This window comes from Chinchilla lanigera, unplaced genomic scaffold (assembly GCF_000276665.1).
Source record: "Chinchilla lanigera isolate Chin_1 unplaced genomic scaffold, ChiLan1.0 scaffold00009, whole genome shotgun sequence".
Classification (NCBI taxonomy): domain Eukaryota; kingdom Metazoa; phylum Chordata; class Mammalia; order Rodentia; family Chinchillidae; genus Chinchilla; species Chinchilla lanigera.
Window position 1 is genome coordinate 14820395 of NW_004955410.1, and position 20503 is coordinate 14840897.

General features: G+C 35.4%; 1 protein-coding gene across 1 annotated transcript in view; it reads right to left on the minus strand.

Annotated features, from left to right (window-relative positions):
- Positions 1 to 20503, minus strand: part of Immp2l (inner mitochondrial membrane peptidase subunit 2) — an 852239-nt gene that overhangs the window by 252608 nt on the left and 579128 nt on the right. The window contains exon 4 of the mRNA XM_005377314.2: positions 11850 to 11915. Coding sequence (XP_005377371.1) covers positions 11850 to 11915 — 66 coding nt within the window. The remainder of the gene's footprint in view (positions 1 to 11849; positions 11916 to 20503) is intronic.

Here is a 20503-nt window from a genome sequence, read left to right on the forward strand (position 1 = left end):
GGAGGGCAGGTGGGGGAGAGGGAAGGAGAGAGGGAGAGAGAGAGGGAGAGGGAGGAGGAGAAGGAGAGGGCGAGAGGGAGGGAAGAAGGAAGGAAGGAAGGAAGGAAGGAAGGAAGGAAGGAAGGAAGGAAGGAAGGAAGGAAGGAAAGGTTAAATATCAATCTTTCATATGTGGAGATCCAGTTTTCTCAATATCACTTGCTGACAAAGACTATTGTTTCTCCATTACCTTGCCAAAGATCAGTTAACTATATAAGTACTACCCAGTGCACATTTTGGGTTCTTTATTATGTTCCATTGGTCTACCATACTATTTTAATTAATTGAGTATTCTAATGCATTTTGAACTGAGGAAATATAATGATTCCAGCTTTATTCTCATTTCTCAAGATTGCTTTGGCTATTCAATTTTATTTAAGTCAGTGACAAAGAAAAATGGTGCTAGTATATGAAAAAGAGTGTGGAGGTTCCTAAAACAATTTTTTTAATGAGTACAGTAGTCCCTCCTAATCCCTATGGAACACATTCAAAGACCTTGAGTAGATATACGAAATCATAGACAGTATTGAACTTTAAAAGTACCATGGTTTTTTCTTATACATACATACCTACTGTGTTAGTTACTTTCCTCTCTTTGCTGAGACAAAATACCCAATGCTCAAAATTAAAGAAGGAAAGATTTATATAGCTCACAGTTTGTGGAGGTTTCAATCTATAATCAGCTGGCTCCAAGACAGGGTGGTGTGGCAGAGGCACAACAATTCATGGTGACAGAAGAGAGCAAAAGCAACAAGAGCAAAAGAGGGAGGCAAGCCTCTTGCAGGCTACCCCCTCTAGGACAGGTGTAGCACTCACACCATCTCTGTGCCCTACTCTTGCACAGGCTCAGGATGTTTGCAAAGTAAGAACCTTCGCCCCCTGCTGAGTCACTTAGTTAAACTTTTGAACTTCTCAAGTTTACACAGTGAATCAATCATTACAACATCTTGTGGGTAAACAGCTGCTCTAGGGCATGTCCTCTATATCCTAGGATACAGAAGTGCTGAGTTACATAGTTAGGCTTCTAACCTTCTCAGGTTGGTACAATGTATCAAGCATTAAGACTATGAATAAATTTAAATTAGAAATTAGGCACAGTAGGTATTAGCAATAAATAATAATAACTTACAACAGCATTTGGTAATACAACATATATAAATATAGCATTTTTCTTCCTTTCCTCCTCTTTTTTGCTTCTTTCTCTCTAAAATTATTACATTTTTATTAAGAGGAAGTACCTCACGGCTTCTCTTTTGACATATCCCACTTACTAGCATCATTGCTCTTGTATTTTTTGACCACTTGCAAGTCAAAGAAAGGTTACATGAACACAGTATTAATGAATCATACATGAATCACAGTATTGTGATACTGAGATAATTAATTTGCTCATTTTAGTGTTCTTCACAACAGCCAAGATGTGGAATCAACATAAGTATCCATCAATAGAACAGTAGGTAAAGAAATGTGATATACACATACACTGGAATGTTACTTAGCCTTTAAGAAAAGGAGAATTCTGCAATTATGCAACAATAAGGATAACCTTGAGGGTATTATAGCAAACAAATTAAGCTACTTATGGAAAGACAAATATGGCACTATTCCACTTATATGAGTTATATAAGAGTGTCAAACTCATTGAAGCAAGAAGTAGAATGTCAGTACCAGCTGCTGGTAATGAGAGGGGGAAATGGGGAGTTACTGATCAATGGGTAAAAAATTTCTGGTATGCAATGTAACTGGGTCCTACAGATCTGCTATATAACTCTCATCAACAATGCTGCATTGTGTACTTAACCTGCTGAAAGGGTAGATCTCATGTGAACTATACACACCCAAATAAATTTAAAATGTAACTTAATTTTTCAAAAAGTGTTTTTGTTTATTCCAGCTATAGAATACATAAAATATGGAGCCATGTCCTAGGCTAGCAGCACAATAAAATTATTTTAGTAGGGGCAACAAAATATTTGATAACTTAAAATAGCAAGAGATCCTGCTAAGCTCTGGAGAAATCAAATGAAAACTTAATAATAATAATAAAACAAAGTTAAAACTTTGGTAGTGTGTCAGATTTAAGATAGTATTGACACATTATTTTTCCTTAAAAATCTCCTTTGGTCTTTAAATGACACCAAAATAGAGAGAGAGGGAAAAAAGTCAAGCTTAAGAAGTCCATGGCTGCCAATCAAGGTCACACTCCTTATAAGGAATAGAGGTAGAAGTAAGCTCGAAAGCATCTCAGCCCAAGTGTAACATTCTATCTACTATATCATACAAGCATTCTCCTTAAAATGAGGAAAACATTTTATACAAAAATACTGATAAAATTTTGAAACATGCACAGCTAATTAAATCAATGCACTGACTATATCTTCTCACTGCAATAAAATTTTTCTCAAAGCATTTTAAAAGAAAAATAGTGGACAATGTTAAGTTTAAGCAGAGTTAACTGAAGGTGCACAAAAAATAGAAGCTCTGTTCTTTTCTTATTAAGTAATTATTGCAGCTGAAAAATTCTCTTTAAATTTTGTTTTTGAAAAGGTATATTAAAAGACGACCTTTTGGTTTCTTACTGTGATAATCATATTTATATGTCTTTTCAAAATACGTGACAGACTTACATTACTGAAGGCAGAAAAAAAAACCAAAATCAATATTGAGTTCAAAAGAATGTACAAAAGTTTGTATCTCTTCACTTTAAGAATTCTATTTTGGGCCTGATGATCTAGCTCAGCAGCACAAGTGCCTGCCTGGCAAGTGCAAGGAGCTGAGTTCAATTCCCAGCAATTAAAAAAAAATAAGATTTCTATTTTACTTGGAGTTCACTACCCCTAAAAGATATACTAGTAAGAAACGTATCTGAGCCAGCAGTAAAGAAGGCGACTACAGTATTACTCTGGTCAGCTTCAGGTGCAACGTGCTTTTGCCTGGGAAACATCAGACTCCAGAGGAGCCCTCCACATCATCTTGCTACATCTAGAGGAGTGAGGCACACCACAGAACTGAGCAATCAAGTCTCCATGCCAGGCCAAGAGAAGAAAAGATCTCAGTGAAAAGCATTAACCATCAGGCACTGATAACAATCTTTTCTACTGAGACTCCTAGGTGAGGTTGCAGCTGAAGATCAAGCCAGGTCACATCATCTTGCTAGGCTCCCTGTTGGAGAGATTTTTGTTATTAAGCTAAGTCACTGTGCTTCTTACCTGAAGCATCTCTATTATTTCACACATGGATTGCCTAGAGAGGATATGATGGTTTGAATATTCCCCTTTTAATATCGTGAGTTAATAAGAATATTGAATAATGAGGACATTATTCAGCACTTTAATTTTCTGTGAATGTTTTGTCTAGATTATGTATCACTGCTTCTCTCTAATATATTCATAGTATCTGTGTGTATTATTTCTAGGACTATTTTAGGACTTAATAAATAATTCCAGAATTTGTTATGTTTTCAAATACCTACCTCATATGGGAATATAAAAATATAGTAGTGTAACATATTTAGGTTAGTATAACATACACATAGGGAAACATAAGCCTTAAAGATTTATCTCAAGTATATTACTGCAATATTCAAGAAAAAAGCTACTGTAAAAAACTTTCCTAATCCTTTCAATCTCTTGCTATGAGACATAGATTAGAAGAATATACAGCAGATGTATGTCTTGGGGTATGATGAGAGACAGAAGAAAAGACCATTTCCTTTTATTTCATATGCTATGTTATTGTTTGAATTTTCCATACTATGTATTCCTTTTGCAATTAAGAAGGAAGCTGCATGTCTTTCCTTATCTTAAGCATTCATGGAAAGTTGTCATCAGTAAAGCCCAGCTCTTCAGGTTGACAAGCTTTTCCCCCTGAAATCCAGGGAATTTTAGCACACTATCAAAGTTTCAATTCTCAGGGGCCTGGGGTTTAGCTCAGTATCACAGTGTCTGCCTGGTAAGTGTGAGGTCCTGAGTTCAATTACCACATACCCCAAAACAAACTAAAGCCAAAGCAATTCTCTTGCTAAACCATATCACTTTTGCTGCCTTTATCTTCCCATCTGACTACAAACTTCATTTGTAACGGTTTTAATATTTATGACCCTAGAACCTGGCATAGTGTCTAATAAAAAGTAAATATTGAAGGCATCACAACAACTATTAGTACTATCTGATCCTTTCTAGACACTTACAATGCACCAAGCCCTTGCTAATCAAATCATATCCCTTATTTAATATAATACTGAAGAGATCCCTATGCAGTATGTAGTACTATTACAATATTCACTTTACAGATGAGGAAAATTAGTCTTACAAAAGTAAGTAATTTGGCAAGGTAACACTCCATGTGAAAAAGATAGGATTTTAATTAAACTGAACCCTGATTCAAGGCAATATGAACTAATAGTTCGTGTTCATGGCCTCTACTCTATATTGAAGGGATAAATGAATAATCATGCATGAATGAATAAAAATATGGAAGACTTTCTATCTAAAAAAGAACTCTGCTCAAGAGACAAGAGAACCAAGGCAGAAAATGAAACTAGAGAAACCACTGACAGGGAAGAACACCACCATAATAATTAGAGTCATCATTATTGGATAAAGAAATTCAACCTCAATAGTCTTTGACTTTCAACAAATGTCACACCCTCTTAGGTCAAAGTGTACACATGTTTGAAACAGTACCTCCGGCAAGCCACCTACATTGCTAAATTGAATGCAGAAATAATTTTGACTTGAAAAGTCAACATTTACACATAACAATATTAATCTTTATATTAAATCAAGATCAACATTTCGACATATGAACTTAATATCTCTCTTTTAGAAACAAATGGCAATTATTAAAACATACAGGTTTATTAGTAATTTCATATTTTCCTAAATGATACATCCATAGGATGATAAATAATTACACAATTATATAAAATAAATATTTTCATAAAGGCATAGACTGCCATTCAATCTATAAAGATAATTCTTTAGCAAAAAAGTAAGAATAACCAGCTGATATTTGTAATTTATAATGGTGACATGAGAAGAAAACTGAAGACTTTTTGTGAACGCTTCTTACTTAGTGATAACAAACTCCTTGCACAGATACTCAAACACTAAATTTCAGTGTGGAAGACCTTATCTATTAAGTAGTAGCATTCGCCAGAACTTAAGTAACAAACCAGAATGAGAAAGATCATTTTGATGGGTAATAATGCATGGTTCACAATCAACCAGGCTAAAACAACTCACAGATTTCAGAAAACCTTCTACTTAAATTACTAACAATTAGGGATCAGTGAATAAAAATCCTTTATCCTCAGAAGGACCCTTTAATTACCAAGTTCCAAAATATTTTCCTCCCCAAATCTGTATCCAAGTTCTGGACATACTTCCTTCCTTTCAGCACAGAAAACATTCCTAATTTCTAACCTACCAAAAATGCCATATATCAAAGAACAGAGAGTCACACTAGGCTTCTATTTTTCAGACCCACTATACCAACAATAAAAAGAGAAGTTATTAAACAAGCATCATTTGTAGTTTTACTGGGGAAAAACTGAATTTAGTTCTGTTTTGCTTCCTATAAAGCTTCATCAATTGCTGGAACATAATATGATTCAACTATCTGTGATGAGCTAATAATGATTTCCATATCTTCAATACTCCATTTAAAATCAACAGGCTTTAAATTGTTTAATTACTTGTGATTCAATAGATTTTTTTTCTTGCTAATGCCAGAAAGTTATTTTTAATCAATTAGGGTATTTTGACATCATACAATATAGTCTTTAGACTCAAAGAGGAATGGTCATTTACATATTCTGCAGCAAGAGAAGGTTCAGGACTCCCTGCCTCCACCTGCTCTGCAGGATCAAGCAGAGACACAGAGAGCTGTGCACCGTCTCTCCCACACAAAACCCACTGCGCTGGGTCAGGACAGCTCCATGCCCGGGGCCAAGAAGTTCTTCTGCTTCCTGGAAACACTGACCGCAATTCATCTGAACAAGGATGCCCACAAACTAACCAAAGTCAAATTAAATGAACTGAATTAAAAGTAGAGCCCACTGCACTAGCTGGGTGACCGTTTGTTGCAGTTTGTCCTGGCAGTCCCAGTTTATGTTGATTATCCCAAAGTAATTTTCACATGATCCTTTTTCATTCTCCCAAAGTGCTCTAATTTAGAAGATAAATTATATGGTCGCCCTCTTCTCTGGGAACCAAAAGGACTCTATTCATTTGCTTCCTTGAGGTTACTACATGGAGGCCCAGATTCCAAGCCTGAAAACTGAGATTTACTAAACAAGAGTAACTTTGCTGAGTTGGATAGAGGAGATCTGTGAAAGAGAAATGCAAATGTCCCAACAAGCAATACTGATGCTTGAGAAATTTCAATTGTGCTAACTCACATCGATGTGCTGTGTTTAGTGCTTCATTCATTTTAGGCCTTTCTAAAACAGTGCTTCTACGTGAGTCATAACAAATTAATAAGAAAAAGCAAATAACTATGAAAAATATTTTGGTGGAACTAATGAGTGTGTCTGAAAATTACTTTCATTAGCTTTTTATTGTTAGTATTATAGATAAGCATACCCATTTGGGTCAAAATAATAAAATTAACTACATTCATAGTAAAGAGACTCAGGAAATCAAGCAATTGCCATGAGATTTTAATCCAAATTGTTATCAGAACTCCAGACGCCCAACAGTCTTCTGTTTCATAATCGTAAGAATATCTGGTTAAATTCTCTGAACAAATATTTCAACTCTACTTTTCATCTTGTCAATCTAATCATAATGAGTGTGATCATAAATAATGAGACTACTTTTATTTGAGTCACTGAAAATCAATCAAAGTAGTCATTATCATGCATGTCATAAACAAGGACACTTAACTACTTTTACAAAAAGCTACACATTATTTTCTCAAGAGAGAAATACGGAGACCAGTTGTGAAAGTCAGACTACAGACAGTGATCCCTTACAAACACCAATCAGATCGTGCTGCCTCAAGTAGCAAAGGCCATCTTTGACACATAAATCCAGTGTTCTTAGTACAACCACAAAACTGCAGATTTCGCAGACCTAATCTCTTACCTCAATTCCTTTCCTTTACCTGTTGGTTTCTTGCAGTTCCTTGAATTTAACTAGTATGTACCCGTGTCAGGTTTGTCTTTGTAATTTCCTTGGTCTACATTGTACTTAGTCTAGAAACTAGCATGGTTCTCTTTTTCTTCTTTTTCTTTTTTCTTTCTCTCTTCTTCAATTTTAGAGTCTTTCAAATATTTTCTCTTTACAGAGGTTTGCATGTGATCACATTACCTAAAACCCAGCCGCTATAGCACCTCTGACCTATAATATTGCATTATACGCTACGTGCTTGTTTACTTATTGTCTGCTTCCAACAACTAGAATGGAAGCAGCATGAGCACTGGATACTCGTCCATTTATGTCTCTCTGCTATCCAGCCCTGTGTCCATTAAATGAATGGCACTGAAGTTTACACTGGGGGTGAAGTGACATGAAATACAACCTAACCATCTAGAGCTAATTTTGAAATTTGTCCTGAAGTGTTTCAGCTTCTGAATCTGAAGTCTACAGCTTCCCCACTGCACATGGTCTTTAAATCAATTTCCTCAGAGAAGGGCATTTAATCCAGTGGTGCTGAATATAAATATACAAAAACTTCCTGAAAAGGAAATTTGGCACTAGAGCTGAAAATAACAATAATCAACCACCACAAAAACATAGCTTAGCCTAATATTTCCACTTCTAGCTATGTTCTACAGCAATAATAATTGTACAAAGATTTGTACGCAAGGATGTTCACTGTAATATTCTGAGTTCAATAAAGCTGTTCTATTTTTTAACTAAGAAATTATTTTTTACCTTTCTTAGTAAGTAATAATAAAGCAAGAACTAAAGAGAACAGATTAGTCTTATTGAACTGAGGTTTCAAGAGGTAATGCTGAGCAAAGGACTGCTAATTGCAGAGGCCTGTCCGCGGATGTCTCACAGCATCTTTCACACCCACACGTCCCTTGCAATAGGTTCCTTCCACCTACAAGGCATGGTAGACCAAGTGACTGGTGGCAATCTCTGAGTGGATCAAGCAAGGGCAGCTAGGGCAGAGGCAGCTGATTAATTTGTTGACCAGCAGTTTATCAGACACATCTTAGATGCCTATCTCAAAGGGGCATATTGAAATTTTTTTTCCCAAGAATTCAAAAAGGAGGAACATTCCAGAAAGTTAGCAGTTGCCAATGGTGCAAAAATCAACGGGAATACAGAACAGACAAACAAAAGCAAGGTGCCAGTCCGTATGGGGGCGAGTAACAGAAACCAGAAGTTCCCCCCATTACTGTTCTTCAGTGAGTCTTGGCTGATCCTTGGCTCCTTACTATCCTTGCTTCCTCATGTATACACAACATAAGTGTTCTTAAAACTATATTTCAGGGCCGGGGCTATAGCTCAGTGGCACAGTGCCTGCCTGGCAAGCACAAGGTCCTGAGTTCGATTCCTAGTACCAAAAAAAAACTATATCTCACTACATATGTGGTTACAGCAACATGAACTTTAAACAGTACTATACATTAAATAGAAGACTGAATTAAGCCTTTAACTGGGCTAACAAAGATCATGGTTCTTCTCTGTTCTCTAATTATGTGTAATTCAATTTAAAAATATTACTGTTACTTACATTAAGTGTAACTAAATCCTAAAAAGTAATATTTTTCCCTCTGATCACTTTATGAAAGATCAGTTACTTCCAAAGGAAGAATAATCCACATGTGTGCTTAGCTTGACTATGGAGTAACAGGGTCATATTAAGAAAGCTGATGCTGGAAAACTCATGTCAGGAACCAAAGCACCTTGCCTGTCTTCAGCCAGGGCGCTAATAGACTAATGACTTCTAGCTGTATCTAGAAAGCGTAAATCTGTGATTGTGTTTAAATACATTCTACCATTTAAAATACGCATCACAGAGAAAAGGAATACATAGGGAAATGATATTTTCATTACCTTATTATCCCTGAACACTTTTCAACACTGTTACAAATCATTTTATGAATATATTTAATTACTTATTTAAAGCCCAGGATATTTAGGTGCCAACATTTCAAGGAAAATAAATTTAACATTTTAGTTAAAAAACACAAAACACTAAAAAAAGGGATCATTTTTCTAATTAATTGTGAAATACGGTGAGAAGCCACACCAGAGGAAAGTCTCGACCTATGTACCGCCATTCTTTAGGTTATCTACTGCTCCATAGTTGCGGTGTAGTGAATGGGGACCAATGGGGCTATGTGTCCCTCGTGTCAGTGTGCAGAGTTCGCATGTGCAAAACAGGGCACAGACCTAGACCCACAACGTCACTGACTCCCTTCCCCCAGCCCCCAAACCTGCGCCATTAAGCTTGGCCCTGGCTTTCACTCTTGCTTTGCTCCGGGAATCCAACATTAGCATTTGCCGAGGAAAGCAACAAGCCCAGCTTGCTCTTAGAGAAGCCTGCGGTGGGGTTTCTGACGGCCCAGGGCTTTTTGTGTCTGGGCGAGCTCTGCAATCATCTCACTGTTGACTGTTCAGCTAGTGACCAATAATGATAAAGCTGAATTAGAAGCTGTGTTCTCTTTGGATTATAACATAAAGTGGATCCCTCGGCATCCCTAATTCTGTCAGATTACTTTACATAGGTGACATTTTTGCTTGCTTTGTTGACCAATTCCTTTGCATTAAAAAAATAGCTTTATTGAGATGCAAGTCATGTAAGATACAATTTATCTGTTTAAAATACAAAACTGAATGTTTTTAGCATATTAACAGAATTGTGCAACAATCAGTATAATCTAGTTTTAGGATGTCTTCCTGTCCTTCAAAACGAAAATCAAAGACTCTGTACCCCTTAGTAGGGCCTCCCACCCCCTCGCATGCTTCTGGGGATCGCTAATCTGTTTCTGTTTCTATGAATTTGCCTATTCTGGACATTTCATACGAATGGAATCATATAATACGGAGTTACTTGTGACTGGCTTGTTTCACCTTCAATGAAGTTTTCAAAGTTTGCTGACTTAGTGTTTAATGGTATTGACATCATATCCACACACTGGTTCTTAAATGCTAAAATTATTTAGATATTTATAGATGAACAGTTCCAAGGGGCTGGGGACTTAGCTCAGCAGCACAGCGCCTGCCCGACAGTGCAAGGTCGTGAGTTTGATCCCCAGTACCAGAAAAACAACAACAAAAAAATAGATGAACAGTTCCATTGATATCATACAGGCTACTGGTAAGCCTTTAATCTTGATTTAAAAATTTCTTGCCACTGACGTTTACCTTAGCAAGTCTTCAGATTGTTTGGTTTAGCACTCCTTTACATGCTTAAAAATAGTTAGGATTTTAGGGGCTGGGGATTTAGCTCAGTGGCAAAGAGCCTGCCTGGCAAGTGCAAGGTTGTGAGTTCGGTTCCCAGTACTGGAGGAAAAAAATGAAATAGTTAGGATTTTAAGACATATTTATTTATATGGATACTACTATCACTATTTATAATACTTGAAATTTTAAAATAATTATTTTACTTCAAATATTTTATCCATTTAATTTTTAAAAATTATAAAATGATGTCATCAAGTATATTTTTAATAAAAATACACTTGCTTTCTAAAAAAAGAAAATACTGGTAATTTTTTATGCTTGTTAAAAATCTTTTTAGCATCTGATTTAGTAGACGAGAGCTAGCTTGTCACTTCTGATGCTGCATTCGATGTACTGCAAGATCGATCACACATCTAGAAAATTCCTCTGCACACTCACAAAAGGAGAGTGGGAAGGACAAACAAATACTTAGCAATACGGAGAAAAAAGCTTGGAGAAATGTACACATCACAAACTGATCCAACCTGCCAAGCTGAAAGTAATCTCTATGTACTGCAGATATGTGCTGATATAAAAAGGAAAAAAAGTTTGACCTTATAGACTCCCCCTCCCCAGAAAGGGTTACAGGGATCCCCAGACATTCAGGCCCTGCTTTCAGAACTCTCGTCTAGATTTTTCTCTGCAGCTGACTGAGGATCATTGTACTGAAAGTACTTAATCTGTACTAACATCTATCCAGATATTTTAGGATGAAGGTTGTTGGTAAAACAGGATCAGAGCCTTTTTGAATATTGATTTCAAAGCCGTTTGGCTGTATATTTTACATACTTGACTATAACTTATCTAAAGTAAGTAATCAAAATGACATATAAGATGCCACATAACTAATTGTTCTGTTTCAAATATACTTGATTTTCCAGCAAAAGTAATAAATATGCTGCTTAAACGCTGATTACCATAATGTTATTATCTACAAATTCTATTCTTGCCCGTGATTCAGTAGTTGAGGTTTCACATGCTTGCCAGCTTTCTTATATCTCTGTGATTATAAAAGATTCCTCTTAGCTTTTGTATTTGCTGCTAAAGTAATAAAATGTTCTTGAGTTTTTTCTAAAATGTACTTTGCTGTCATGATCTTAAAGTAATTGGGCTATATTTAATATCTGAAAAACAGTAATTTAGTGGTCACAGAGGTGGTTAACTTTGTTTAAGGCATCTTTTCCTATGATTCACAATTTCAGAATAATGATATGGGCAGTCAGCTTACATATGCATGCCTTACATCTCAAAATGCTAAATGATGGCCACAAAAGCAGCAGCAACCCATGGTGAATGTTTCAGAGCTCTGGCACTCTGTGAATTGAGCTTTGCAAATAATGCGATTCATAATGAAATAAAAAATCGGCACATCTTATACTTGAATTCAACAATAGTACCTACCTTATAATATCTCCTTCCAGCGCAATCACCCTCTTAATGATTTTCTGTTCTGGGTTTTTAGGAGACCTAGAATAAAAAGATATGGTTATACAATCAATTATGTCTCAGTCTCTCTCTCTCTTTTTTTGGTACAGGGAACTTTCTTCGTACAAGGTACTCAAGACCTTGTACTTCCCAGGCAGGCACTGTGCCACTGAGCTACATCCCCAGCCCTCAGTTTTGTCTCTGTTAGTTTAACAAAAAGAAAAAAAAATCAGCAACAAGAGAGGCTATATTAAAGTTATTACACAATTCTCTGCACCCATGACATGATATCAGTTCTACTTAGGTTCAAGCGATATGAAATTACTATTGAAGTGTTTCTCATTTTAAATCTCTGGGACAAAAAAGGAGCAACACTGAAAATTTATAAAACTGAAACATACAGAGGGGTAAAGAATTATATTACTAAGGGATAAAGTGAATTGTTAAATTATTATCATTATTAAAGTATTTATAGGAAACAATGCATAGGAAAACAATTAGATGTTTCTATAAATGACATACTTAAAATTGTTTCCTACAAAATTAAGAAGAATTTTACTTAAACCCTTCAGAAAACATTGAAGATAAGAAGTACTTAAAAAGAAAAAGAATCAGAGAACCTCTTTAAATGACATTTAGGTTTAGCAATGGCACAATTATGGAATTTATATTGCTAAAACAGGGTTACAGATAGAGAAATTGACAGGTTTTGATATAATTAAGAAGGACATCATTTATTTTAACCTATTGAATGACTTTTCATTTGAAGAAATACTCTTTACTCTAAATAAACCCCAATCCCTATCTATCTATCTTTCTATCTATCTATCTATCTTTCTATCTTTCTATCTATCTATCTTTCTATCTCCCGTATATTTCATTTCCACATTGTAATAGGATGATCTGTAAGGTCAAGAGATTATGGAAAAAGTGATGATTCCTCATTTTTTGGTTTATGGGTTTTATTTCCACATTGCATTCTTCTCCTTTACCCTTCTCTTCCACTTGTTTTCCTTTCCCTTTGCCTTTCCCTCTCCTTTCCTGCTTTCTTCCCTTCTTTCCCCGAAGTCCTCTCCTAGATAGCTCACTCTGAGGAGGTCATGTCTGTCCTGAGCAGCTCTGTGGAGAGATTTGGTGCTGAGGAACCCAGGTCTGCTAACAGTCACAGGGGTGAGACTTGAGGCAGGCCCTTCCAGCCCTTGTGAAGCCTTCCCAGGCTGTAACTCTCTTTAACAGGAGGGCTGCAATCTCCTCAGAGACGGGAGCCAGCACTGCCCAGCTGAGCTGCTAACGCTTTCATGACCCCCAGAGAACATGTGAGAACAATGTCTGCTCTTCTAAGCTGGATACTGGGGTAATTTCTTATGTAGCAAAGGATAACTTTAGGGGGGTACCAGGAATTGAACTCAGGACCTCATGCTTGCCAGGCAGGAGCGGCACCACTGAGCTAAATCCCTGGCCCTGGATAGGTCTATCTTAGTATGCACAACTTCCCATGGATAACATCTTAAGGCTTCTGATTTAACAGATGCTTTTCAAGGAACATCTCATGTATCACATAAATGATCATCTAATGAATATATGAGAATCATGCATAGATAAACATATTTTCAATTCAAGTGAGTTGAGCTAGCTTTGAAAGGAATGTAAATGTACAAAATCTAAGACATTAAAAACATTAGAAGTGTAGATTTCATGAAAGGAAATGTGTAGTTTCAGTAAGATTTATACCACAACATATATAATGAAATCATTTAAAGTAATTGCATCTATTTGTGACAACCAGTAATATTCTTTATATTCCAATGAAATTTGATCAGAGTTTTGACTGCTTGTCCCCTTCATTAAATGCACAAACATTATACTTCTGTAAGTTTAATATCATCAGTGTATACCTAGAATAAGAACTTGGATGTACTTAGATTGGTGCAATTTGTGTCTTCCATACAAGGGAACTTACAGATCTTTTAGAAAATGTTCCTCTGTCTGTAAATATAACTAGTATTGCATAAAATAACATTCAGCCTTCGTGGTCATCAAATAATTGCTCATTCAACGTGAAGATATTGAAGCATTTTCTCGTTATGTGGACAAACAATAAAGATAAAAGCTTATGAGGGTTTTGGAACATGGGAATACCTAGGCTGTGTGGTCATAGCATTCCATAAAGCAGTCAAGATTTTGTATTCTTTCTTAGATAACAAGTGTACATCTAGGAATTAATCTTGATGAAATGATGTATGCAAAACTTTAGCTAATGGACACTTAAAGCTGTGCCTATAGGGGGCTGGGGATTTAGCTCAGCAGCACAATGCCTGCCTGGCAAGCGCGAGGTCGTAAGTTCAATTCCCGGTACCGGAAAAAGAAACCAAAAAAAAAAAAAACAAACCAAAAAAAAAAAAAGAAAAAAGCTGTGCCTATAAAAATTAGAAAAAATTGAAGAAGAGGAGATTGGTTAAGTAGATTATAGTTCATCCACATAGTTAAATGCTTTACAGAGATTAAAAATGATGTTACAGAAGATTTAATCACATAGAAATATCAACAAAATTTACAGATTAAACATGAAAGTTAGGAAACACTATTTGCACCATAATTTCATATCTGTAATTACAGAACAAAAATGTGCAAGCAATTTTACTGGGAAAAGAACAGAAAGACTATCAGACAGAAGGAGGGAAGAAAGTACTATGTACATTAAAAACTTTTATGCCCAAATTTTTGATGCAAATTATCCAGATGCCTTTTTGCAAATGACAACTGTTTGGGTTGTATAATATTACTGGAGAAGAAATCCATCAAATCAAGAATGAGACCTGACCTGATTAAAGTTTGCAACCTAATACTGTGGAAGGAGTCACATATATGAAACAACACAAAAATCAATCCCTTGCAACATAATAAAAATGTTATGCCAACAATTTTATGCTTTTGAGATTTTTGAGAAGTATTTTGTATTTTAAAATAGTTAAAATGTTGGCATAACATTTTTATTATGGAGCGAGGGATTGATTTTTGTGTTGTTTCATATATGCTTTTGAGATGTTTGAGAAATATTTTATGTTTTAAAATAAATTGTATTTTAAGATCACAAGGCAAAATAGAGTATATAAAATGAGTTATCTGTAATTAAAGTCATGAATTACTACTTCGAACATAACTATAAATTTTAATGTAATATAGACTCAAGAATTTAATCAAATAATTCAAAATGAAGAAAAGCTATCACTAACGTTAATTCCATTACTGCTTCAAATCTATATTTTAATCATTAGGCTGTTAAATGCATTACTTTGATGTAAGTAGAAGTAGTAGGAAGTTATTACAGATTTACAGCATAAAAGGTACTTAAACTTATTTTTGTCTCTATTTTCTTGGCCATTTGCCTGTCTCTTAGAATATGTGAAGGGTAACAAGTGAAGGGTTATGCCAGACTTTAGGTACACAAGTGCGCAACTCGATAGACATTTAAATTTGTAACTTTAGTGTTTTCATAAAATGCAATGTTTTATAATATTTATTTTTGGGACCTTAATTGTAAACATTCTGTTTTATTTTTAAGATTTAGTTAGGCAAGTTTTCTCCAGAGGTTTGGACCAGAAATCTAGAATTGTCTCTGTGCAGCATCAGCCTCAACAGATCTACACGGTCCGAAGTATATCTCTAACCAGAATGGCTGCGGAGTGAGAGATGAGGGCTGTGTATACAACCAGGATTTAGTTAAAATCATGCTCACTGTTTCTCTTTTGAATTTATCTTGATAGAAATGTTGCCATATTTTACCTTGAGCCTGACCAAACACAGCTATGCCTTAGGTTTCATAATCCATGTAACTGATTTCATGTGCTGTTATGTTCTCCAAAAGCGATCGTTTTAATCCTGTCTAGAGCACTGGGAAGGTAGTTTGGAATACTGGTGGAGTGGTTAGCATGTGTCCTAATCATTCTCTCCCTGACCCTATGACACCCTGGTGTCCCACCGATACTTTACCCTGTGTATAGGCACTGTCACTCTTCTGTCATTTATGATAAAACTCTAAAACCTCTGTCTGTGAGTCAGGTAGACTTTTATACTTATGGTTAAGGACTAGCTCAGATTATCACAGAATTGACTTCTGCATTACAAGTCACTTCAGACACAGTCTAATATGAGATTTGATCCCTTAAAAATTCCATCATGTATCGAACATTAATTGTGTTGTGTATAACCCAGCAAGGTCTAAATCTTTAAGCTTCATCAGTGAGGTGAAAGTAAAAACCAACATTCTGAGCACATCCTATATTAGATAGGCTATATTTCATTGGCCTAAAAGATAATCACACATTAAGCCATGTAACTTTACATCATCATAATTTTAAAAATACATTTCACTATTGTTTTAATCATCAAAATAGAAACTAGAATGAAAAGAATAATTAATCCATTTATAAAAAGTCATAGCAATTGATAACACCTCTCCTCCTTTCTCTTTTAAGTGTTAGCGATTCTTGCCAGGATTTGGTACAGTGTTCATAATACTTAGAGACAGAAAAGCCTTCAAATTACAGATGGCCCTTGCTCTGCTACTTTTAATCTTATTCATGGTGCATGACCTAAGTTGTCTACGTGGTGATCCTATGATGTTCGCATTGTGCCCCACACACATGCGGCCTGCACCAGGAGAGAAATGAGTGCACTGCTACGACCGTTCCACCTCAGCTATGAGTGACTGCAAGCAAGCGATGAAACCGATCTGGGTTACAGATAAGACTAGACAAGCCAGAGAACCTATCTGGTTTTGTTTGATATATGAGTCTGTATGAACAAATACTGAGGATTCACTACACTCTGCTCAGCCTCTGTAGTTCACAAATGTGTAGTGTGTAAGGTTATCTGAGTCTGAGAATCTCTAGAAATTTTGACGATTTCTTCTACCTGCAGCATTACATATATAACTAATGAATGTATATAAATACGTTAGCAAAAATTTGAACGCATAAGGTACTCAGTAATTTTAGTCATCCCTTCCTAAAATGAATTCCTAAAAGAGATCCACAAAGGGGCCTACATCCATTGTTACAATCTACGTTTTATTCTTTCGTAGACAGACTAATTTTTAAACCCTCTAATAAGAAGAATCTTGTGGATTTTTGCATGGGAGGCAAAGAAAGTCATTTTAAAGGTTTAATCAAGCTTTATTAAATAATTAAAAACATCAAAACTAAATATAATAATACTCATGTTGAAAAGTTTTAGTTTTAAATTAGATGAACACTCTCTGTAAAACTAAGATAAAGATGAGTAATTTTCAGTGATGAGTTCTGTACACTCATTTTGCTATCAGTAGTGTGAACTTTGTGCTCTACAGCCCCATTTCAATAGTTTCATTTTTCAAATTTATCACAGTTTTATTAATTAAACTTCTCAAAATATATTACATAGGCCAGCATCCAGCTACATTTTTCCCCTTGCTAACTTCTCTTTGGATCATGTGGAATCTTTTAAACATAGACAAAAGGAACTGTAGTTTTCTGTTGAGTCTTTGAGTCTTTGCTAATTTTCACAAGTGTAGCTCCTAACCTCAGATGTACTTTCAGAACATGAAACATGTGGACTCCACCACTAACCATCATTTTTTCTTTGGTATCTGACAAAATGCCTTAGTCTAAGAACCTCAGTATTAGCAAAATGACTTATAAATGGGGTGGCATGAACTCAGGTCAATGTGTCAAATTTCATTTTATAGAAGGAGAAGCATAGATTCTGAGAAACACATGTAAGGCAGTGACCAAAGTTTGTCATACATAGAAAAAGATTTAATGAGAAGTAAAATTTTAACCACAGGGGTTTTACAGTCTCACTTTGTAAGATGGGACGGAACAGGGAAGGGGGGGTTGTTTTACTTTGGCCATACTCTCCAAGCAGACATCCCTGAATCAGGCTACTGACCAGCAAAGATAAAACCCATATTGGGCACTGGAGAGATTCCAGTCAGTTTTCTAGGAACAAGTTTGTGTTTCAGATTTATCTTTACAGTCCCTTACACAAGAAAATACATTTTAATGGTACTGATGAAACAACAAAACCATAAACTTTAAGGAATGAAACTGTTTCGCATAAATTTTCTTGGTTAAATGTAAGCAATGCTTTCATTTTTACTATGACTGGAGAAATTTAATGAACAAATAGTGACAACTGATCTTATTAGTAAGTCAGCCTTGATTATGTAAAATTAATTAAATTAAAGTGGTGCAACCGTTTTGTCATGGAATATTTTTGATTTTTGAAAACCACTGTCTTCACTTGACTATGAAAAATTTAAGGAATTTAGTGTAATCATAACAATGAGTTTATTTCCACCAATATTTATCTCAATTATTTCAAAACACAGAACAGTGAAATCTTCAGTAATTAAACATAACTACCATTGTACCCCATTGTGTAGAACACACATATATAAATGAATATATACAGCACATGTATAAAATATAACATGTATGCTTGCGTATTATTCTATCACGAAACATAAAACCATAATATCAGCATTTAAAGAAAATATATTCATGAACATTAAATTCCCTTTTATATTTGCTGATTTATTTATTTTGTATACCTGTGCTTTAATACATTCAATATTCTTAGAGTTGAGCCTACCTGTGGTATATGATATCTACGGTAAACTAAGCTTTTAAAGCCTGCCTAATTGTTTCCAGCATGCACTTGGGATAGACAGAAGCTGTTAGGTTTATTCACGCCCATTAGAGCTGTGCACTTGAAATAGCTTGGGTATTTTGAACTCAGCTGTCTGTGGTCAGCTTAAGTGGGAAGTACACACTGATGTGCTCACCTCTAGCCCTTTTGTTTCACGCCTGTGGTTGTCATATGATACATTCCAGGGTCAGGCAATAGATAGTAAATAGTCAGATGGGAATGGGGATATTTTAATGGTTGCCAATATTGGGGGTACTGCTAAGGGGATCTTTATAATTGAGAACGAGACAAGTCAATGTGCTTTTCCAAAGGTGCCAAGAGGGACAGATGTCCACTGAGGTGATATCCCCAACACTATCATATTAGAAACTCCTTAGAGCTTAGATGCTGCAATGACAAGTTGGAAAACCATACACAGAATTGGTTTAGAAAGCTAAGTTTTCCTGAACTGAAGGGAGTTAGATTTTTCTTACCTGCAATAAGAAATTTAAATTCACTAATAGAAAAATAGTTATATATTTTTGCATATTTTATTTTTATGACTGAGAACTTGTACCTATTCCATTTTCTTTTTTTTCATATAGATTAATATGCTCTCTAGTGACTTGGGTGACATGAATTATTAACATTCAACCGTGCTACTGGATTCAAAATTTCCTAGTAAAACCAAGTTAACATGTGTGGGGAGAGGTGAGATTCTGCACAATTACTGATATTATTCTAATTGTTTTAAATGCTCACTTTCTGGAGAATATTGACAGTGTGGAGGTTAGAACATAAGTAGAATTAATATGAGGTATTCTGACTCATCTTTGTTCTAACCCTGTTGACTTATTAATTTTTAAATACAATACTACTGTTTTACAGAAGAATTCTTAGTTAGGCTCCAATAACTACATAAAATGAGCTCCCTTGAAAATGTCAACTTTCTGCCCCCAATAGCAAACTGAACAGCATCAACAACTGTCTTAAGGCAAAAAAAGAATACATGAGGTTTAAGATTTTACAAAATCAATTGCAAGTAGTCACTCCTGAGAATAGCAACATCATTTACTTGTTCTGCTTGAGAATGACTTATGAAGCTCTAGTTGCTAAGTTATCAAAAAATTCTATGTGTTTTATTTTCTGCTATCTATACTACAATAACTGGTTACAATGGTAATTTATTTACAGACAATTTTAGCTTAATGATAGTAAGGAGTGTCTCCTTAATGATAGTAAGCAAGGTTAAAAGAGGCAAGTTATTTAGATGAGAGGTTTATAGAATTGTGAGAGGCTATAAAGAAACTCTGGAGACAACAGAAGAAAAATGAGACAGGTTTATTTCCAAGGACCAATTGTAGTTATCTCTTTAGATAAACCAAGCCAAGACCGCAGAAGCACTGATGTCTCCCCTGGAGGCAGAAGACACCTGAAGTAGCTACATGTGGGTTCTGATCACTAAGGAACCTCAAAGCGAGAGAAAGTTGATGTTCATGTTGTTACTCATAATCTGATGATGGTCCTGTCTCTTGTTAGGTTATCTTGGAAAAGTTCTGCTAAGAAAATTAGGAAGTCAAAATATTCCTAGTTACAGGAAATAGTATGGTGGTTGCCAGGGGTCTTCACGGAAGGCAGAAATGAGATGATGTTGTTCAACCGGTATGACGTTTCAATTACACAGGAGTTCTGGAGATTTACAACACAGCGACCATAGTAAACAACAACATACTGTGTACTTGACAACTGCAAGGTCATCAACTTAAGTGTTCTCATGACTAAAAAGAGATATGTGTATGACGTGAGGTGACAAATTGTGAATTAGCTTGATTTTTCTCATTTCATAATACATATATCAAATCATTATACGTACCTATGTGCATTATATGTACTGCAATAAAGCTGGGAAAATATTCCTAGTCTCTTTTTCTTAATTTTTATTCTTTTTTTTTTTTTTTTTT